Source organism: Scophthalmus maximus, chromosome 1, assembly GCF_022379125.1.
Source record: "Scophthalmus maximus strain ysfricsl-2021 chromosome 1, ASM2237912v1, whole genome shotgun sequence".
Lineage (NCBI taxonomy): Eukaryota > Metazoa > Chordata > Actinopteri > Pleuronectiformes > Scophthalmidae > Scophthalmus > Scophthalmus maximus.
Window position 1 is genome coordinate 8,949,101 of NC_061515.1, and position 23,536 is coordinate 8,972,636.

Below are 23,536 nucleotides of genomic sequence, written 5' to 3' on the forward strand. Positions count from 1 at the left end.
TTGTTGCTCCTTGAGTCTTTTATTAAAAACAGGAAAATATAAATAAAATGTCTTATTTACATTGAGGTTTTGACAACTAATATAAACCATCATTTCTGTTTGTCTTGATTAATTGGAAGCAAGTCCCCCTCCTCTGTCTGTCTCCCCGCGCTGAATCACTGATTGAGAGGAATCTACAACTATGTACCAGTTAGAAACGTGGTGGTGAACGGCCATACGTCACTCGTCAACAAGGAAATTGATGAGGGCGGCCCGGGGGGATAGGATGGCTCTTTTGATGCTGCGCTCGCCAAGAAGCTCCCGTCCAAGCGGGCTCTCCAGGATCAGCTGCTGCGCCCGCTCTGTATCTTTGGACACTTGCAGGGGGACCGTCACTGTGCCACAGGCCTTGTTGTTTATCTGAGGGTGAGAATTCAAAGGTAAAATAGATGTGAGAAATCCAACTGAAAAAAAAGTTGTGCCATGTCAGGCTGTAGCCAAAGTCTTCCTTCCTGACATAAAAGTCTCAAAATAACAGGCTCCACCTCTCCTTCCACATAGTTAGTGGTAGGTATGGGAAGGGCATACGGTCTTGTATGTTTAGAAGCAAGTGCATATGGGCACATGGTGAATGTGATCATGTCTCTGGAAGTGGTTGAAAATTGATGGGGTGTGTGTGTTTATGTGTGTGTGTTTGTGCGTGTGTCTGAGGCGCCTCAGCCTTGGCCTCCCCTCTGGGACAAACCCAAGTTCCTGATTAGAGGACAGGCGGAGTGAGGTTGCCTCCACAGAACCGAGGAAGCCCACAACAGAGAGCTCCGTCTGAAGTAAAACCAGCAGCAGCATCATCATCATCAAGCCCTGGGAGCTCAAATATGTGTGGTGTGTGTGCGGTCATATGTGTATGTTAGTGTGTCAGGGGACAGGGTGTGTATGGGGTTAAGGACTTTTGTGTATGAGATGCACAAGAAGTAATGGAGAAAGGAAAATGTGTAAACGAGTGTTATTTTTACACACACACACGCACGCACGCACGCACGCACGCACGCACGCACGCACGCACGCACGCACGCACGCACACTTTCTTTCATGTCTTGTCTGTTTTGTCTCTGTCAGATTACAGAGGGAGAATCCCACCGGTGAAAGACAGGTGCTATTAGTCAGCTGTCATGTCTATGAAAATCAGAGAGAACATCCAGCTGTGACGGGAAGCATGAGAAAATCAACTTGAATCAGATGAAAGCATCACACATGCTCACACACACGAACGCAACACACATAAACGTGACACACACACACGTCAGTCTTCACACTGCCCTGAACATTGACTCATTTAAAAGATAAAACTCAAACTGCTTTAATCTGCAAAAAAGCAGTTTTCTTCCAATAGAATCTTCCAATCTCCACACACACACAAAAATGTTATCTCTATGGGGGACACTTATTGACATAATGCATTACCCAGCCCCTTACCCTACGATTACATCTAAAAGAGAAACCTTGGAACTTACCCGAACCTAACTCTAATTCTAAAGTCTTGACTCCAAAAATGTATGTGCCCATTGTGACAAAAAAAGAAAAGCAAACGTGCGCTGCACACACATACACATTTTCATTCCTGATGATGACATATGCAGCCAAACGGACGAATCAGGGAAGAAAAATAGCACAAGAAATGAGAGTGAAGTTAAGAATAAAACAGCGGCTCAGTTCCTGTCTTTTAATTATTGATCCACTTGTGTATTTAGCTTAAAGCTTACCACTTGGCACACAAATCACAGGCTCCCTTGAAAATTACAGACTTTGAACGCAATCATGGAAGTTTGAGTGAAAATGGCAGCGGATGCAAGAGCCAGATATGTGCATGTGTCTGTTAACAAAGTTACTGGATGTATAAATAATGAGTAAAGGCCTGTCGCTGAGTGAAAATCTTTTATCCTTTAGATTTAGAAAAAAAAAGGAGATTTGTTTAAGAGCACCGAAAGACTGAACATTTTATGAGTTAACTGAGTGTGTGTGTGCGTGCGTGCATGCGTGCGTGTGTTCCTACCAGTACTGACAGCTCCACAAAGTCAGGGACCTTCAGGTACTCAGGGTCCACAGTCGGCCAGGCCTGTTGCAGGACGTCTCCTCCCCGCAGGAGGAGGGGGCTGAGGGGGTTTTTTATTTGGCAAAGCCCTGGGGGATACACGGAGGAAAACCCAGAAGGGTGTCATTGACTATACAGTACACTCAAACACTCAAGAGATAGTTTCACTCACTGAGGTACAGAGAAAAAAAAATGGTATCTTTTTCAGCCAAGGAGTAGGAAGAAAATTGTTTTTTGAAAACAGACAAAGGACAAATTAGACTTTAGTCTTTTAGGAATGACTTTTCTGTGGAATCGTTTTTCCTTCATTTTGAGAAAAATTATCACAGTTAAGCGTCAAACAATAACCAATAAATCAGTCCTGACTGAGTGAAACCATCGAGTGTACATCCCACTGGAGGCACAGGGGAAGGATGTTAACTTCCTCTATCCTGCCCCGTGTGTGTGTGTGTGTGTGTGTGTGTGTGTGTGTGTGTAAAATGACAAACAACGAGTGAGAGTTAGAAAAAGTACCGCCGGACTGAGTGCAGCAGGGGGTCAGGACCCTCCCTAGTATTTCCTGTTTATAGGGGAGGTTTAAAACTTCATATTAGCACAACCCAAATGCAAGCCATTATTAAAAACACACATACACACACACATACACACACACACACAGAACTCTTCCTCCTTGGGATTGCCCGTCATGTTTTCCTGACTCTAGTCATCAGCTGGACAATGTGTTTTCACCGGAACCTCTTTTCTCTCAGCTGTGTGCAGAAAACTTAGGTACGTGTGTTGTTGACAATAGGGGGATGTTGTGCAGGACAGTGCAGAGGTAAACTTACATACGACGCATGAAAAGGTGACGCTAGCTCTTTCTTTCTATTGTTTGTTTTCAACACGAGGTCAAGAGCTTTCAGTTTCCATGATGGACAGCGAGTGTGTTTCAGGTGAAAGGTACAGAAGATTTGTTTAGGAGTTAATATGATGAAAAAAAGTCTCTCAACTGGCCGTTCACTGGCGTTACATAGGGAGCAGTGTCACCATTATCTGAGGCAACTTCCTCTTACAGACATTAAAAAATAACGCCACATTTCACATACTTTTGTCGTTGCGACAGGGGAGATCCAATTGAGATCAAATGATAGATTCAATGGATAAAGTGAAAGTATTTGAAATGATCACTTGGTCATTTAGTCTCAGGTCTCGACAGTGGATGTTTTACCCTGAGTGCATACAATGTGTGCATGTGCAGAGGGAAAAAGAAATATCATTTATCAATAGTTTGCAGGTCTCACACCTGCCCAAAGTTCAGAAGCCAGGTGAGGGGCCATCGGAGCCGTCATCATCACCAGCGAGGCCAGCCCCTCCTCAAACTCCACACTGTGCTGAAGCACCCTGACTGTCGCACTCTGAGAAAACACACACACACACACACACACACACACACACACACACACACACACACACACACACACACACACACACACACACACACACACACACACACACACACACACACACACACACACACACACACACACACACACACACACACACACACACACACACACACACACACACAGTGGGGGAAAGGGATTTTAAAGGAAATAAAGGATAAAAGTTGTTCTTGTTTTCTATAGGTACAAGACGGAGCACTCACACTCAGTGTATTGGTAAGTCCCATCAGACGTGAAATGGCTGCGTTGAAAAGGAAATCCTCTGTGAAGTGAGATGTCACCTAAAAAAACAACAACAGGTGACTCAGTTAATAAAATAAAAAGTAATAACGTCTGAGGCTTTCACTGGACATACAGATGTTTACGGATTGACCTGATGTTTTATGGAATAACTTAGACTCTGCCTCTGAAGAATTATTAGAAGACAATAACAGGGACCTCCTCCCTGTTATCACCGTGTTCACCCGCTGAAGGCGCACACCATGTAAGCCTTCCCCTGCTTAGCCTCCTGGGAAGGAAAAGCCATTTGGGAGAGGCCTTAGGGAGGCAGAGGTCGATCCCTGGGGCCTTTCTGATGGACAGATCAAAGGATAACCTTGGCTTTGGAGGCTTATGGCAAACAGCCTGCGGCCCTTTAAAAGCACTATCCCTGAGGGACGGAGAGACAGAATCAAACCTGGCAGCCAAAGGAGGCTATTTATAAAGTGTGAAAAGAGATGGAGTGGATTTAAAATCAATTTCCATCCCCCTTCTTCTCTTATTCTTCACTGTGGGGGTTTCAGGTTGCAACGGATTTCCAGCATTGGTTGGAACTCGGGACTATGTCCTGTCGGGCTGTGTGATGAGTGACATGCTACTTTGAAGCCAAGCTATCACACAGTACCCTGTAACTTGGTGTCTTACTTTCCAACTGCACAATGTATTCAATGTTAGAGATTGAACACAAAAAAAAGCAGGGTGACCATGACTTCTGGCTTCCTGAGCTGAAAATGCTGTCACTGCAGCAGCTGCACCAAACGCTGTTTGTGGTCTTTGATATGTTAAAGAGATAACACTGGTTATTAATTTGAATTTGCTGGGTGTGATTTCAGCAATTGGTCAGCACACTCGCTCACCAAAATTATGTGGTGTAAGAACAAGGCAATCAGGGCTTGGAGTGGGAATGAAAGTGGCAACTTTCTACCCATTAAAAGCCAGTGTACCAAAATGACTGTGAAATTGTTATGTTAAGGTGAAATAGTTGCACAATGTAGCTTTAATTGCTGTGAATTTTGGAAATTGGACCATTAGTGACCCCTAGTGGTCAGGGCTGTTTGCGATTTCGCTGATGCTCTAGAGTTGCTACCTCTATAATGGCGTAATTCTTGTTCTCCCAGATCTTCTTAGCCTCCGCCAGCTCCTTCTTCTTCAGCCGGGCGGGGTTGGGGACATCTCCGAGTTGCCGGGCCCCCCTCAGCTTGGTCACCAGCTGCCACAGTCGAGACTGCCATCGCAGAACCCCAGGAAGGGCGTCGGCTGAGGTGGTGAACGCACACAGACACAGAAGGGAAGGATATTTTGACGTACTGTTGCAGGAAAGCCTTTTAGAAATTAAATTTCCTAAATTTGATCAGTTCCATTGAGGAAGCAATTTGCGTCATACAGGTAAGGCTTTTCACAAAATTATTATTAATCCTGAATTAAAAAATCTTAAGGTGTCAGGGTAATTTTGCTCACTCTTGACATTCCAGAGGATGTCCTGTTCAGGCGGTGCAGCGTACAGAATGTAGAGTCGAACCGTGTCCACGCCGTACTGCTGCACCACCTCTTGGGGGTCCAGGCCATTGTGTTTAGACTTGCTCATCTTCTCCCATGTCACCTCAACACGACCGCCGCCCAACGCCACGGGCTCCTTATCTAGAGGGAGGTTAGGAGCCACAGATCAGAGATCAGCTAAAATAATAAGCACATTCTTTCAGTCAGCTTCTAGCTTTTATCTTCATCTTTTGGCTCATTTTTAAATTTCAGTGTGTTTGGTTATTAAATTAAACTATAATCTTATTCTAATACATATTGGTCATTTTTACTTCTTCTCAGTAGCTACTGTTTAATTACATTTAGTAAAAGACAGAAGAAAGAAAAAAAAAACATAAGGCCTAGTCAATCTCAGCCTGTAAGACTGGGATCAAGAGACTTCCCTTTCTCTGTAAGCCACAAATAGCTCGTGTTTAGCCCGTTACCAAGCAAAAGAAAGAAGCGGGAAATCCTTGGGCATGAAGCCACTTTTAATAGGATCCTTCAAAGGATTTCTTGTAACTCAAGTCAAGAGTAACTGGTTAATGTGTCATTCATTTGGGAAAAGCTACAAAGCACAGAAAAGAGGGGATGAACAAAGGATGAATTGCGATACGGGTTGCATTTCATGCTACCATAAAAAAAAGATCAAAAGTTTTATGACTTTCTTTTTTTTTTCACTGCGTTTCTCATGATTTTTTTTGCCCTTGTGCATGGTTTTATCTGGCAGAGGGCCGTGGAGGGAAGCCCTCTCCCCTCCCGTATCTTGCAGACGTGTTACGGTTCGCAGATTCTGGTAGTGTGTACCTGTGAAGTCTATTTCCCCTCTCTTTAGGTACTGGCCATTGTCAGCCAGTTTGAAAGTCTGGCCCTTGATCAGACCCTGGACCAGCAGCTTCCGAAACGGCTCCCTGAAAAGACAAGATATACGATCAATTAGCACGCCTATACAAAAATGTCTGTTCACAGCGAAAGCGGACACACCACAGCGCAACTCCACCTGTGAGCCACGAGACTCTGGTCCTGGCAGAAGTGGCAGAGGAAGCGAGCGTAATACAAGTGCATGACGGCGTGCTCCTTCCCTCCGATGTACACGTCCACAGGCAGCCAGTGATCTGCTAGGTGACGGTCAAAAGGCCTGGAGATGAAAAAAAAAAGCAGGGTCATGGAGGCTGTGAACTGTGAAGCCATCACATAATTCATCGTACGCTGTTAACAGGAGACGTTGAGTTAAAAGGTAGCAACAAAAGTGTGAAGAAATTAAAGTGTTCAAGATTATTGGACATCTTTTATATTAATAAGAAACATGCTAATTTCTATAGTTTTAATGTTTCTTATTTGCTTATATAAAATTTGACTTTCTATTTTTATTTTTTCTAATCATGAAATCAGGTGGTAGCGGCTGCTCTGGATTTTGTTAGACATGCACACAGTCTTCCTCTAGGGGGCAGGCTGAATCTGACACACAAGCATGTCATGAAGCCTCCTCTGTGTTACTGGCTTCTCTAAAGTACTGTGTGTCTCAGGTTGAGCTGTAAAAGGAAAACTCCCTCTATGAATTCATCACCTCGTGTTTACAGTTAAGATTTCAACATGGAGGGAGCGATGTGTTTAGCCTGACTGGCATGGTGACGGTCAGCAGAGGCTGGGATTCCACCTACAGTAATGATGCATTCTGGGACGGACAGTTATCTGTGTGTGTCACCTTTCAAACCAGTCATTACTCTCCTCCACACCTCTCTGCCTCTCGCCACCCCTTTCCTCTCCGGCTGATGGTGTCTCCGGGTAATTGAACCGGGAAAAGAGTTATGAACTCACACGGCCGAAAATAATTTTGCCTGTTTGCTGGCATCACTCACACACACACACACACACACACACACACACACACACACACACACACACACACACACACACACACACACACACACACACACACACACACACACACACACACACACACACACACACACACACACACACACACACACACACACACACACACACACACACACACACACACACACTCCACATAACACCTAGTTCCCATTTCCTTCCTCTTGCTTGCTACTTTCAGCAACTCTTGCTTCCCATTTTCATCTTTTCCCCGTGCACACAAACCTCAGCAGGCCAACTGAAATGCACAAATAGTGTAATTGCTTTTTCTGTTGTGACATAATCTGTCCTGCTAAGAAAAGTGATGGGAGAGCAGTCCCCTCCCTACTTTTTAAAGCAGCTTTACAGCTAGGTCAGGGCACTGGGAAATTAATCTCTTTTGTTAAGCTCAGGGTGTTGCCACCATCCCAGCAGGTGAAAGCTATGGCTCCATAATCTCTGTTGGCAGGGAATGCAACTTTCAGGCGTGCAGGCGTGCGTGCGTGTGTGTTTGTGTTAAGAAAAGTGCACAGAATACAGTGCACTTAAAAGGTATTCAGAGTCATTCACTTTTTTTTTGCATTGTATCATATTGCATATTTATGACAAAATACTTTAAATTCAACGTTCCCTCATCAATCCAAACAAAATAACCAATAACAAAAAAGCAAAAACACAATGAACACAATTTAATTAAAGTTTTAAATCATTGAAAAACTGAAATATCAAACTCATACTCCAAGTATTCAGACCATTTTCTATGACAACTGAAATTCGGCTCAGGTGTCTCCATTCCGCTTGCACCTTCAAAAGGCTTGCACCTGTCCTGTGGTACATTCAATTGATTGAACATGTTTGGAGAATTGGGTATTGAGTTTAGACTGATGAAGGAAAAAAAATAAACATTCAATAATTTAAGCATAAGACCTTAACACAATAATAATATGTGGAAAAAATGAAGGGGCCTGAATACTTTCTGAATGCACTGTTTGAAATGGGTAAGTGGGAGAGAGTGGGTTATCTAAGCATAATTGAGCATAATTATGTGTTTGAGTATCACTTTCCGAGAGTATATTCAGCACAGAACAGAGTGTATGTGTGAAAAGGCCAGAGAGAAAATCAAGTTTGCATATTAATATTGCAAAGATCACATAAGGAAAATAGTCTTTTTTTCAGTATCTACTCTATCCACTTCTTTTCTAATCGTTCCATTTTTCTTCAAACAAAGTGTGAACATATGGTCTGTGCAATTTTTGCTGAAATCTGTCAATGTGAGAGAAAAAAAAGATGTAGGACGAAAAGTCAATAAATAATATGGATAAATAACAGTGAAGTGGAGCCCGAGGACGAGGCTGTTCATACCTATGTGGGTTATGAGGGTCTGTGTATCTGAAGTAATACCAGGCTGAGTCAACAAACGTGTCCATTGTGTCCGTCTCCCTGCGCGCTGGGCCCTTACATCTGACATGAGAGAGAGAGAGACACACAAAGAAAGTTGGCAGAGGAAGCACAAAAATCAATATTAGGCTGTCAAATAAGAAAGAGAACAAATGAACGATGCCTGTTTGTATGATTAGAGAAATGGCACATTATGTGATTTGCGTGCATGCGTGTGTGTGTGTATGTGTGTGTGTGTGTGTGTGTGTGTGTGTGTGTGTGTGTAAAGCTGGCTCCATCTGGCTGTGTGGGTCATGTCCCTGCAGAGAAGCAAACCTGAAGCCAGACTGGCACCAGAGCTTTGTTCCTGTGCCCCGACTAGCAGGCTGTGCTAACAGGGAACGAGCTGGCAGGCCGCACGCATGATCATGTGTTTGTGTTGGAAATGCCACCTCGCACCCCCTCTCTGTCCAAACCAAACAGCACTCGGGTACGTGATCCGAATCTGTCAACACCACTTTTCCCAGAGCAGGAGAGGGCGTCCGCAAAGACACGGTGAAGTGAGCGCTTTTGTAAAGTGTTTATTATTTGTTTCAGATTGCACAGCTCTTACTGAAACAATAAAAGTCTCTCCCGTTTACTTTATAATGAGTCTCAATAGAGTTAAGATCAGTGTCCCAGAAAGATAAACAGAGAAGCATCTTTGGGGTTCGCGACAGAATGTGTGTAACAGAGCAGGTATCGTTTCCTGGACCTCATGGGATTCCTCTATTTTGTCTTTGTCGCACATTTTCACTCACACAAACATTTGTATCACAGGTGGGTTTTTTTAAATCTTGCACTTTCTAATAAAGAAACACAAATAAAGAAGCAAAACCTTTCAACCACCACATAATACACCAGTCTATATTAAGGCTGTGATTATGAGGTAAGAGCTGAAGGTTGCCTAGCAACAAGGCTAAGGTGTAGCAAGGTTAATATTTGGAAGCCAGGTGTTATTTCACATGATGAAAACCCAGAAGTAGAAAGAAGCCCCTTCCATCACACAAGAAAGTAAAAATAGAACAAAATATAGAAAGAAAATCAGGTTTACAAAAAGAAAAGCAAGTTAGATCTCTCACGTCATCCCTCATGCCATTCTGGATAATCGGAGGCTAGGTTGTGGTAATTTGACAGCTGGTACCGGCGGCTTAAGTCCGACTACAGAGGGTCACATCTCCACATCTGGATGGTGGCTCTTCTCTAAACAATGAAAGCAGCCTAACAACTAAAAAAGGTAACTATATCTGAAGCAACCTGTGTGTGTTTGCAGGACGAGCCAGAAAGAGCCAAAAGGCCCTCAAACAGATGAGGCAAGAGACGCAGCTGCCCACTCCATGAAAGCTCTCCTCCCATGGAAAATAGCCCCTCCATCTGCCAGCTGCTGTGTGTGTGCGCGTGTCCGCCTAAGAATGTGTGTGTGCGTGTGCTCCACTAACCAGTTGGTCTCTCCCTTTACCTGCAAATTCATGGAACAACACACACACTTGCATGCACACCTTCCTTGCCTGGCTAAGCCGATGCAGGGTTCAGTTGGCAGGCCAATTTACAGTGCCGCCGAGGGTAGAGACGAGATGAGCCCACGGGAAATGACTTCCTCAAGGACAGATAAAACTCCACTCCTGTAACCCATCTTTCATCGCTCCTCACGCCTGTGCTCCACTCAAACTTTAATTGGACATGGTCGACGAGTGAAGAGAGCAAATTTCCACAGACATTTAACAACAGAGGTGAGATGGGGGGGGGGTGCGGGGGGCAGCATCTTTCTGATTATAGCCATCAATCAGCACTGATGGGAGGAATCAGAGTAGCTTTGTAAAAGTGAGTGAACACTGAACACAATCTGATGACTTGTGCCATCTGCAACAGAGCGGGCCATTGTTTTAATCAACATGGTGCCGTGACGGTGATTAGTCTTCAGAGAGGAATTCCCATGTCAGCGAGGGACTCCGGAGAGACGCCAGCTGTGTGTGTGTTCGGCATTCACAAACATTTTCAAAAAACATTCACTGAGACGACTCTTGGTGAGAGAGGTGTGTGATTATGCCTGTGCACTAGAGGTAAATGTGTGTGCGTCTCTCGAGGCACAGCTCGCTTACGCAACCTCCATCATCATCATCATCATCATCATCATCATCATCATCATCATCTCATGCTGCTCCTGTCACAGACGCCACTCATTACATAACCTTGTCATGGCAAAAGCATTAATCACACAATTCACAGGCCCGCTCTCAGCTCTGTGTACTGAGGAACTGAGGAGAGGCTTTCACTGATGTTGTTCACATAATTCATTTATAACTCTGCAAACACCATAATGGACAGGATCCCAATCCCAACATTTTAAGGATTCTTAGAACTCAGGAACATTTCCAAGTCACACAAAAGAGTGAATTTTTCCTCCCAACCTGAGACTCTTCAATTTGAGTTATAGTTAAAGGCATGTAAAAGTACAACCAACAAAATTCAGAATTATCTTTTTTGTTGTTGTTGCTGTCACTAGTCTTCTGAGAACACTTCAGATTTATCTTGTGCCTCAAAAAGAAACCAAATAAACATTTTTTTTTCACCACAAATGTCCAACTACTCATTTAAGCACTAATTTTAAAGATAGTCTTTTTATTTGGAAGAGTCGCTAGCTGAAGAGGGTGACCAGCCAACAGATGACAAAATAGAAAGGCACTACAGTAAAGCGTACTGTTCACTGTAATTGTTGTTTATTAGCTCGCAGCTTCATACAGCTTCACAAGCTAAATCTACTGGCTGTATCATTATCTCATAGTTTAGCAATGACTTTGAGTCAGCGACCTCCAGCTCGAAGAAAATTACGCAATTTTTACTCTCACCTAATGAGCTGCAGCTGACAAGCAGAACTAGCAGCTACAGTACATAAATAATTATATATACATAAACATTTCACAAGTGAGGACTGTCAAAGTTAAGCATGTGGATAGTTTACCAGTACTCTACCAATTAAGCTGCATGCATATCAGTTTCAGGAAGGAAGAGTGCACCAGAGTTAACAGGATACGATATACTGTTGTGATTACAGGATAAAAATAAACAGTTTGGCTATTAGTTACGACACTTTAGACCCCACCGTACTGACAGGGCAGCAATTTTGGCAAACGTCACAAAAAGCTTCTGTAAAAGTGTCAATGAAAATGCTGAATGTGATAAACAATGTCAAACAATATCAAAAAAATCTAATTTGGACTAATAAGGACTAATGCTGATAATATAAACCTTAGCATGTAATAGAATAATGATCACACAGAGGAGAACCATATAGATGATGTAATGTTCCAGTAAAACAAAAAAAGTAAACAATGCTTCGCAGTATTCTCACCTGGGACATCTACAGTTGACCCAGTCATGAGCAGCCTCCAGAGGCGACGCCCCCTTTCCTGTGACCGAAGGCAGCTTTGGCAGTGTCACTGGTAACTCCTCCTCAGGGACTGCAACTGAACCGCAAGACCCACAGTGCACCACAGGGATGGGTGTGCCCCAGTACCGCTGCCTTGATATCAGCCAGTCCCTGAGCTTGGAGCTGGTAAGGTGGCCGCCAACCTTCTGCTCCCTGGCCTTCTGGGTAATGGAGTTGAAGGCCTCCTCTCTGCTGAGGCCTGAGAACTACAGAATGAGGAGGACAAATAAGTTCAGAAGGTGCACTAGACCTGTGTTACTTATCATACTTTAATAATAATGAGTGTTTTGTGTATTTTTGATGGGGTGACCTCATCAGAGTTAATCAACGTTTGGGTCCCGTCTTGGTCACTTTTCAGCACACTCGTCCACCGCAGGTTCAGAGCTCTGGCCACAGATAGATCCTCCTCACTACAGTCTGGGATACCTGTCGGTAAAAAAACCCACAAACATGGACGTATACAAACACACACATAGCAGATCTCTTAAGACAGTGGAAGACCCTGTGGTGATGTTCTGCATGATGTGATGCAACTAATTGTTAACAATCCCTTGGGTTCCATCTCCATACTCTGCAAGACAAACATTCACTGGTGTCACACCATTATAGCAACGACAATACTGTGAGGTGAAGACACAAAGCAAATAATGAATTTGGAAAATGTTAAAAGATGGCCCCTCAGATTTCTAAGTTTAAAACCTCTTTACATGTTGCCATTTTATAGGAGGACTGTATTGAGCGTCTATCAATACTTATTTCTACACACCCATCCAGCTACACCACCAATAACTCACCAATCACAGTGTCTAAATAGCCATCAAACGCCTCTTTGTGTGAGATGATCAGGGGAACCTCGTGGCCGGTGAACAGGTTGCGAGCGGTGACCTCTGTCAGAGAGTCTGGAGAGCAGAGGGCAGGGGACGTGAGAGAGGCAGCGCCGCTTCCCCCGGTAGCTCATTATCAACAGACACAAAAAAAAAAACCTTGGGGGAATCCCAATTAACATACACTTCAGTAAACTACAACTACCACAGCCAGAGTGTGGTCAAATCAGGTTATTCACATGGGTAAAAATGCAGGCGGTCCCAAACATGCATTAACTACAAAATATAATGTATGTAGACTTTACTGAGGTATCCAATAGAACATGTACGTCCTTCTTCATATGAGGATTGATTCTTCACTGTTGCGCCTCGTTCGATAATTAGGTTCTGCTCAATAACGAACACATAATATGCAGGGGATCATAACCTTTGCAAATAACCTTTTCAAGTCATGACAGCATGCAAGTAATTAATTATGCTGCTGATAAGAGAAAATAGAATTGTCTTTACTCCCCCCCAAAAAAGGAAAAAAAAGACAGTTTTCCTCCACCTCAGAGAGAAGGAAATCATACACCTTGACAGATGATTCAAACTCCGGCTGGGGTCATGCTCACCTCTGCCCGGCTGAAAGGCTTTTTCCAAGGAGGGCCGCACTGAGCTGCTACCACGCACCAGTCTGTGGGAGGGCAGGATTGCCAGGTAGGCTGCTCCGAACACCGTCTCTGGGGAAGAGCTGTAGGCTGACAGGGTCTCCCCCGTCTCCACGCCGTTCACCTGGGAGATAAGAGAAGACGCACATGGGAACCCCTTTCAGCATCCGTGCACTGGAGATGAGTTAATGAGGAGGACAGTCAGTTTCCTCAGGCTGTCCCCTGTAGCGGTTGATTGTAAATTGTCACGTCTACCACGTACATCAAACACATCACAAGGTTCAGAAGAATTTGTGTTATTTTTTGCTTGGCCGTTATTGTCTTTGTACACGTTTTGCTGTTGTATCTGTTCTTTATGTGAGCACTGAAGGAATGCAATTTAACACCCATGTATACTGATTATTGTGCACAGAGAGAATAATAATAAATTCTACCTTAAACCAGCCACAAACACAGCAACTGCTAGAATAACAGTAAACTCTTAGTCTTGTTAATTTGTTAAGAGCAAGTAAGGCAGGTTTAGGAAATCAACTGTTGGCTCCAGCACCTTGTTTAAGGCATTTGTCAGCATAATTAAAATTATTATAAAATATTTAACAAATGCATTGATAAATTATGAGTTGAAACCTCAGTTCAACAAATAATATCTTAACATGTGCTGTATGTTGCTCTTTGACACATGATAAGGCTAAAATGTTTTTTAATCCTGTGATTATTTAGAGATGAAAATAATTGTATGTAATTATTGTCTCTCGTGCTATTATTAAAGACATACTAAAATAATCTTCAGCCCACTGGTTAGATAATTCAGTGAAGACACCCTGTGACAGTGTTTGATAATGTAATATAAGACATAAGATATAGATATAAGCAGGCATACAATAAACTTAATGACATCTAGTTTTTATTACTACATTCTTATTTCTATTTAAAATCACAAACACACAAATGCAATCTCACATCCTGTAACCCCCTTTTCTCTGGAAAAATAAACTTTTTAAATGATGAGAAATTGACAGAGTAACTTTTTTTTTTAAAGAGAGTGGATTAATAAGGAAGCTCAGAGTGCTCCCAGTGGGTTTTCAGCGACCACTCTGTATGAAACTGTAAATACAGCTCTTTGAAAACTCAATAGAAACTAATTTGTGACATCATCTGTTTGTGTAAATTGCCGCTCGCAGATGGATGCACCCGCTGAAGGCGAACAACAGAGTAAAGATTTTCATGTTTTGGTACATGATTTTAAATTGAAATACACAAACAAACAGAGGCATCTAAGAATGTAAAACAAAGCAGGCAATCGGTGCTCATGCAGAAAGAGATGAAAAACTGAGGCTGGAAGGAAGAAGCCACAGGGAAACTCTTGAAAGAAAGAAAAAGAGATTGAAAGAAAGCAAGACTGATGAATGAATAAAAAGTGAGCAAGGGGAGAAGGGAGCGGAGAATCACCTTGAGTTTGAAATCGAAGTAGCAGCCGGTGCAGTCTCCAATCCAGTTTGCCTGCATGCCTTTTACACCGTACCACTCTGGAAGGTCCGCCAGGGCGTCCAGGAGAGGCTGCAGGAGGACGACAGGCACACGTTTCCTGCTTTGTACAATTTAGGAAAGAGCTAATTTTCCACTTCACTTTTGGAAAGGAGATTTTTTTTTTTTTATGACAGGGCCACCAGTTCGTCATATGTGTGTGGCTGTTGAGGATCATGCAATTGACTCCAGCTCTGTGTGGGCTCCTTCAAAACCCAGCCAATTTATTTTTGACAAATCGGCAGTACCAAGCCAGTCACATTATGCAGACAAAGGGGGATTTTCAAAAATCCTGACCTCCTCTCACCCTTTTTTCCTTGATATCAAGAAGAAAGCAATCGCATAGAAAGTGCGCACACGCTCTTTCTCTCTCACACTCACACACACACACACACACACACACACACACACACACACACACACACACACACACACACACACACACACACACACACACACACACACACACACACACACACACACACACACACACACACACACACACACACACACACACACACACACACACACACACACACACACACACACACACACCCAACTGTTATCCTGCGTGATTAATGAAAGCTATGCATATCAACAAGGTTGAGGCTAAAAAGTCACAGCTGGGGCTGAGGCCAGAGATGTTGAAACTCTCAATTTCCCTTTCAGTCTGTTACAATCTGTTACCCACAATCCCCCTCGCAGTGCTGCTCAGCATGGAGTAGCTCATCGCGGCAGTGCCAATACAAACATAAACACCGGCTACAGTCATCACTGGCATGGCTGCCGGATGTGTCAGCTATGGATTTTTGTCCCAAGTGGGAGAGAAAAGAAAAGAGACATAATTCGTAGTGAATGTGTGTCAACATGATGGAGAGACTCGAACAAGAGACGCAGCAAAACAAAGATGTTTCCAGGAATACATTTTTTTTAAAAACAACCCCAACAACAACAGAAAAAGCTATGATTGATAACTGAAGATGACTTTAAACAAAGACGGAATGAATGTTTGTCCTGTACTGGGCAAGAAAATATAGTTTGGCTCAGAAGCAGGAGTAACTGAAAGATGTACAGCAAGGACAGGAGTCTCCATGGCAACTAAGAAAAGCTTAAAGCAATAACCAAGGGGTGTATGTGTGTGTGTGTGTGTGTGTGTGTGTGTGTGTGTGTGTGAGAGAGAGAGAGAGAGAGAGAGTGAGAGTGATAGAGAGAGAGAGAGATATCAAGTACACTTCTGAAAAAAATGTCACACAATGCTGCCATGGGAGTAGTTTTTTTTATCTGAGCTGGTTAAGGAATTTGAACCACAATTACAGTCGAGCGACGCATCGAGTTCTTCGTTTGTGAATCATCTCGGCAGCGAGTGCAACAAGAGTGATTATGCATGAAATTGAAAACTGCAACAGCCACTTGATAATTTAACATCACGGAAGCAGCTCCACATCCAAACATCCATCTTGGTAATAATAGGCAGTCATTTGTGTCCAGGACGGAAACAATATGGTCACAATTCACGAGCAAACTCTCTCGGTACAAGGTGTGGCGACCTGACAGCTGAGCTGACGACCGCTGAATAAATGTCGTCTGTAGTTAATGTCTGTAGTTAATGTTGCCTGACTGACTCCATCACATAAAAGGCGAGCGGAGAAATGCACATGCAGAAAATCACAGTCCAATTACAGCACTTTTTAATTTGGCACGCTCTGGTTTGACACGGTCCTCCGTTCTCTCTCCATCTGTCTTTCTCACTTCTTTTTCTTAACACCTTCCTCCTCCCACTTCTCCTTTCGTCAAGAAAAAATTAAAAGATGCAGAAACACATTGGCACAGTGGGCCGATTCCCTCCACCTCCACTCACACCTCTGACACGGACAAGCATGGGCGACTTTGGCGCCGCGGCTAAAACTGGTTGCCGCCTGACAAAGTGATTCCTTACTCGAAAATTAACAAAAATAAGACATGAATTCACAAAATCCACAGAAGACAAAACTGTGTTTTTGTATTTATCAGAAATCAACACACGTTTGTTTTTAGTTTAATTTCACACAAAAAAAGCAAAGAATATTCCTCTTCATGTTCTGTCTCAGGAGTTCTCATTGATGCCTTCAGGCTGCCGTTATCGAGCACATCTGAGGAGAACTAATCATTACACCAAATCTTTTATTCCTTCTGCTATCAGGTTATTAAATCAGACAGTCGTCACTTTAAATAGGATCCCTAACAATAGATCTTTCACACGATAAAGCATGTAACAATGCCTATTTATTAGTATTTAATTATTCAATCCTATTTATTTACCTTATTAACTTAATAGTTGTCCTACAATGACCTCTGTTTGTCAGTTTTTACTGATTTGTGCTTGACGTGACATTTTGGATGTTGTCTGTTTGTCCTTGACGGGGTAAGCTGCAAATGAATTGCCCTTCTCAGGATCAATAAAGTTGTCTGAATCTGAATCTGAACTTCCTCAGGCACTGGTTTCTCTTGTATTTCAGTATGGTATGAAAAATCCACTCACAGGAACGTAAAAATCTGCCCAAACTTGCTCTGCCTTGGCTGCTAATGGCATCGGTTTGTCATAAGGACAAGTCAATTAATTGATTAGTTAAGTTACAACTAACAGAAAAATAATCTGTATTTGTCAAGCAGAAATGTGACTCTTTCTGGGGATTTAGCTTTTGAAAGACAATCTTTATCTGCCTTTATTCAAATAGTTGTAACATGCATGTGTTTGGGGTTTGGACAGAACAAGATATCTGATGATTTTTTTCACTTTTTTTTGAATGATTGAAAATGAAATAATCGAAAATGAAACAATTAATGGGGATATCGACAGACTAATAAAATACACTTATATTAGACATTTCCTCAACTGAGAAAAGTCAAGTTTAATTGACGGATTTCTGTTTACTGAGATAATGTTCCAAACTGAAAAGGGCAGACAAACTTTATCAAGGACCACTTGGCACACAAAATGTGGGTGTCTGCACATGCTTGCCTTCATGTCTAACACGCATGTACCACATGTATAATGCATGTGTCCTGTGGTTTCATCATGTAATTCCACAGCTGTCATTTTGCCCTGCAGCAGGCCTGGTCACCTCTGACCTGAATAGGTAGAGGCTTCTCATCAGCCAGCCAGGCCGCGTGGTGGTATTACCCAGACTCCATGCGTCTCTCTCCTTTGCTCGGGAGCCACCCCGGCTACAAATGACGGTCTCCAGGGGTCTGATTGTGGAAGCAGAGAGGAAGGGCGGCAGCAGCTGCTGCTACTGAAGTGTAAGCCGTGATTGTTATCAGAGCAGTCAGCTTCTCACTTCGGCCTGCACGAAGCTGCTGGTCAGCCATTCAGACAACACTTGTCACACACACATACACACACATTAAAGAGCCATACCTTGGCATAGTTGGTGGTCTTGATGAACCATTGTGTGAGCAGCTTCTGTTCCACCAGAGCGCCCGACCTCCAGGAGCGACCGTTTTCATCCACCTGCTCGTCAGCCAGCACTGTCTGATCCACAGGGTCCCAGTTCACCACTGCCTGGATGACAGATTCGCGCGCACACACACACACACACACACACACACACACACACACACACACACACACACACACACACACACACACACACACACACACACACACACACACACACACACACACACACACACACACACACACACACACACACACACACACACACACACACACAAGAGGGTACAATAAAACACATACACATTTGGATTGAATAGACAGACCAAGGCATACTTTCAATGTTGTCCCATTTCATTAATCATAATCAAAAGCTCTCTTGTCTTCATTAATTTTTTTTCCACGAGTGAGCTGCCTCTGTCAAATCTTGTAGCTGTCAGGGACCTACACCAATGATACTTTTCCTTCAAAAAGTAAAATCAAGATGGGCACTTTTGTGCAAAGGCCATTCCTACCTCTTTCTGATATGCCAGCCCTGCTTCAAAGAGCTTGACGAACAGATACTGCGTCCACTTGTAGTACTCTGGAAGACAAGTGCTCACTTCCTGTCAAGAGAAAGCCAGAGTCATGTCAGCAGTGTGAGGTGCCAGCCGGACCTCAAAGCTCCCCACATTTTATTTTATCTCCTCACCCGGTCCCAGCTGAAGCAAAGGCCAAGGCTGTCCAGCTGCTCCCGCATGGACTGGATGTTACTGAGGGGAGGAGGAGACGCAACCTGAGGGTATGAACGATTGATGAATGCAAACAGAAGCGATATTTTACTTACCTTTTAGTCCACTCCTCTGGGTCAAGGCCTCTCTCGATGGCTGCATTCTCGGCTGGAAGTCCAAAGGCATCCCAACCCATCGGATTCAGCACCTGTGGATGCAGTTATGGGCTCTGCATTAGTGGGGATGTCATCAATAAATGAATAATGAATTGATCGACAACAATTTCAAGTGATTGATGAGTGATTCATTTCAAATTGTTGCAAACAATTCTGTTTTCCACCATAACATGTTAAAAATATAACAAAATACTTGTTACTTTACTTGTTGTCTTGTTGTGTATGTTAGTTACCTCAGCCAAGTAGGTAATGTCTTCACCTGTGCCTGTTTGTTTGTTTGTTGGTTGGTTGGTCTGTTTGTTCATTTTTAGAGCTGCAACAGTTAATCAATTAAAATAAACTACTAAATTAATCTCCAACTATTCTGATAATTGATTAACCTATTGAGGTAGGTTTTATGAAGAGAAAAAAAGTCAAATGTGAATATTTTCTTGATTCTTTGCTCCTCTATGACAGTTAGAATAAATATTTTTGTTGTGTGGTCAAAACAAAACCTCATTGCGGGTTTTTCGGCAAACACGATCAACATTTTTCACCATTTAATGGACCAAACAACAACAACAAAAATAGACAGTTCAATCGATAATGAAAAGAATCGTTAGTTGCAGCCTTATTATTTTTAACAGGATTACACAAAAACTAGTAAATTAATTTCTACCAAACATGGTGGAGGGATGGGGCTGGAGCGTGGAAATAACTTATTACATTATGGTGCGGATGCTGATGAAAGGGCAGATCCCTTGCAACAACATTTTTGTTAATTTTGAAGGGGAAAATGAATGTATCTTGATTTAAAAGCTAAAAAAAAAGAAAAATGAGGCAATTTTCAGTGGGCTAAGTGTGTACAATTTGGTATTTGTTTCGCAAATCTTAGCGTTTATTGTTGGTAAACTGAAGCCTTTCTAGTTGACAAGTTTTTGCTCTTGAGCAGATACACGTAATTAGGAGTCAAATATATTTAATATTTTTTCATGTTCACTGTTTAGGACTAGGTTTTATAACAAATAAATAATTTAAGTTATCAGACCACATCCAAACTTCCTTATATATATAACCCACAGTGGAGGGGGACAATGAATGACTCGCATTTTGAGAGTTTGGCCTTTGCTTTCGTCATCCGACATGTGAAAGGAGCATTTATGCAAACATTACCAGTGGAAAAAAAAAATATTCATTGCAAAAGGGTAATTTATTCAGCAAAATAGTGCTGGGGTTCTGCAACACACACTGACCCGTACATGCTAATGCGCCAGTCCCTGCTGAGATCTCAACTCCATTACACGTTGTGGTTAATGCATGCAGACTGACTGCAATTTTCATGTAACAGCAGCTGTTATATAATGAAAAAGCAAATGGAAGGAAAGGTTAAACCTAGAACGGAACACCGGGACGTGACAGCTTTGTTCAAACAAGATTGATGCAAATTACATAATGGGTAGTTTTTCACAAAAATCCCCAAACAACATCACAATCTACAGTGATTTGCTCTGTGGTGTACGCCCGCTTTGTCCCTCGTTTCCTCTTATTCTTTTCATGCACATCCATTTCCGTGCACCCCTCTAACCTACACTCTCTTTGACAGGAGTTATTGTCGACTCGAGACGACGTCTCTTTTCACTCATCTCTTGTTCCCCTTCAGCTTCTTGGCTGTATGGGTTTCCTCTGCTCACTGAGAGAGAGAAACGAGATCAAAGCACAGGAGTGGAAGGCGGGAGTGAAGCAGAGGAGAAGCAGAGTGACGAGGAGTCGAGGACAGGAGAGGAGAGGATCATTGTACGGACTCTAACGGGTTTGATGTTTCAAACGAAGTGGTATCCTTGGTAACTGCATGGGCTTCATTTGTAAAACCGAGTGCTGGATAGTATTAGGCTAAGAGAGCTGAGCGCGGCAGACCGCTGTGACTTCTCAGGAGGAATACAGGCACACGGAGCGAGGCGCGAGCCAGAAAAAAGACTATGTAAATAACACAGCACAATGAAACAAACACCTCATTAAGACGGATTTGCTGCTAATTGAGTTTATTCAGTGTAAAATACGACATTAAACTGAAACAGTTCTGGCCTGAATTAGTGAGCTCAATCCTCAAAGTTCAAAGGGAGCAACTGAGGCACATTATCTTTTCACTGCTAAAAGCTTCAGCTCCACTAAACGTCCACACAAAATGTGAAGAGGAGACAATTATCTTACAGCACATTTCAGAGCATTAGTGACAGGAAGCAGTGAACGATATAGACTTGGGAGTGAGTGGAGGCTGATTTTAGGACCATCTGGCACTGTGATGCTGAACAGATCAGTGTCCCAATGGGAGACGAGTTTCAGCTTACAGGCTACTCGCGGTGACGACAAGAAGGACAAGGTGCCTGGAGTCTGGATTAGTGAATGTGGAGCCACTGAGCCACATGCAAGTGTCCACCTACACAGCTCCAGCAAGAAGCTTTTCTCCATCTGTGACCGCTTTGAAACGCAAAAGCAGCACTTGTCTGCTTTATTATCACCACCTTAAATGACTATGGAGCCGAAGAACAACCAAAGGAAGAAAAAAAAAAGGGGGGAGGAGAATGAGCATGACATCAAATGATCATTTAATTAAAAATTATGAAAAACAAATTCACTTAGTTGTATCCAGCCACTTGTATAGTTTTGCCTCAAAGGAACAATTTAAAATTTTGTGGAGACATCTCCTTGATCTACTGAGGCTCATTTGTATTGGGAGTGAAACACTGAAAAAGCATATTGTATCACTTTTAAAACTTAACAGCAAAATGTTGTTTTTTTATTGTTAGAACATTGTGCTTAAAATCTTTCTGACTGTCTCACAGACTAAATACTTTAAGGTGTGACCATCAACAGACGGCACCTCCCTATTTAACTAGTGAATTAAGTAGACCGTGTGCCTACAGCAGAATGGGGGTTTGTGCCGAGACAGATGCTGAGAGGAGACAGACTCTTGGGCAGGAAATAGTTGACCAGTCGTGTGAAACCATGTTTCTGTTTGGGGAGAAACCAGGCAGAAGCTGAAGGGATTCTCTCTGCGGTTGAGGGAGATGATGCACACCGTCGAGTGTAAAATCCATCAGGAAAAGAAAACCAAAAAAAAGAGAAAGGAGAGGCTCACTTTACAGCAACTTTGTTTCAGGATAAATATGAGGATGGATCTCGTGGAGACAGAAACAAACCAAATAACTGGACGTTGGTTGTCCCCCTCGTAGATGTGCTACACCGACCGTTCACAGGACTCGAATAGAGTGAGAGCTGAATATCGACTGCAGCGCTTTGATCTGAAACAGAGTCCAGTCAATAACTAGACAAGAGTGCTCGAGATCGAGAGTATGGATTTTACCTTTAACTTATTTATATCCGAAAGGAGATGTTTTACGGGAACGTTCAAGATCATCAAAGCAGGTTTAGCACGTTCTACTTTCTCCATCTGTCAGCCGACAAGAATGAGGGAAACATGTCCTCGCTTTTCAGACTTCATTTTTAAAAGGTTCAATAGGTCCAAAGCGTCATAAAAATGGAATATTATGGCATCATTTAGTCTGACTAAAGAGTGTGTTTTCACCCAGGAATGCCAAAGGATAACACAGATTAGAGAATTGGACCATTGTAGCAGAAAAAGAAAGTTAACAAGAGAAGAACAGCCAAACTGAGTTAGGACTACATGAAAGAAAAAATTAAAGAAATTGAAAAATGGAAGTAGAATAATCAAGCAACAAATGAACAATTCATTAATTTCTAGTAAACTAATGATGTGCAAATACTTGAAGTCAATACAGCACAGTAGGAATTGAGTACAACAAACAGGGACATCTAATTACACGCTCCCAGTTAAGTGTAAACTGTGGCCGTGTAATTGAAAGGTAGCAGCTCAAGGAGGTGTTATTACACTACTAATGGTACTTAAATAAACGCTAAGGTCAGTGCACTACACCATGTTCACTGTGTAAGCAGAAGATGAGTTAAGAGATACGAAGCAGCGGAGTTCAGAGAGGGAGCACGTGTAAACAGATATTCATTATAAATGTGTTGTTTGTATGATGATGCAGAGCAGGAATAAACAGATAAGAGTGAGGGCGACGGCACAGATAGCAGCAATGATACTGTCGGTACTGCATAATATCATGCACTGGATATGGAGACCTCCATTAATTCTGAATGAAAGACTTGACTCACTGTTCCAGGACAGAACGGTGGCTTAAGGAGTAATATTGAGGTTAA

The 23,536-nt window shown here is 42.7% G+C and overlaps 1 protein-coding gene across 1 annotated transcript in view; it reads right to left on the reverse strand.

The window, feature by feature from the left end:
* Positions 1-23,536, reverse strand: part of lars2 (leucyl-tRNA synthetase 2, mitochondrial) — a 28,628-nt gene continuing 5,092 nt past the window's right edge. The window contains exons 4-21 of the mRNA XM_035645222.2: positions 19,259-19,350; positions 19,124-19,184; positions 18,948-19,037; positions 18,397-18,540; positions 14,925-15,032; positions 13,440-13,599; positions 12,796-12,900; positions 12,312-12,427; positions 11,924-12,207; positions 8,521-8,619; positions 6,284-6,421; positions 6,091-6,194; positions 5,227-5,406; positions 4,856-5,025; positions 3,714-3,791; positions 3,351-3,462; positions 2,030-2,157; positions 1-399 (exon numbers count right to left, since the gene is read on the reverse strand). Of these exons, the coding sequence (XP_035501115.1) occupies positions 220-399; positions 2,030-2,157; positions 3,351-3,462; positions 3,714-3,791; positions 4,856-5,025; positions 5,227-5,406; positions 6,091-6,194; positions 6,284-6,421; positions 8,521-8,619; positions 11,924-12,207; positions 12,312-12,427; positions 12,796-12,900; positions 13,440-13,599; positions 14,925-15,032; positions 18,397-18,540; positions 18,948-19,037; positions 19,124-19,184; positions 19,259-19,350 (2,349 nt within the window). The 3' untranslated portion in view covers positions 1-219. The remainder of the gene's footprint in view (positions 400-2,029; positions 2,158-3,350; positions 3,463-3,713; positions 3,792-4,855; positions 5,026-5,226; positions 5,407-6,090; positions 6,195-6,283; positions 6,422-8,520; positions 8,620-11,923; positions 12,208-12,311; positions 12,428-12,795; positions 12,901-13,439; positions 13,600-14,924; positions 15,033-18,396; positions 18,541-18,947; positions 19,038-19,123; positions 19,185-19,258; positions 19,351-23,536) is intronic.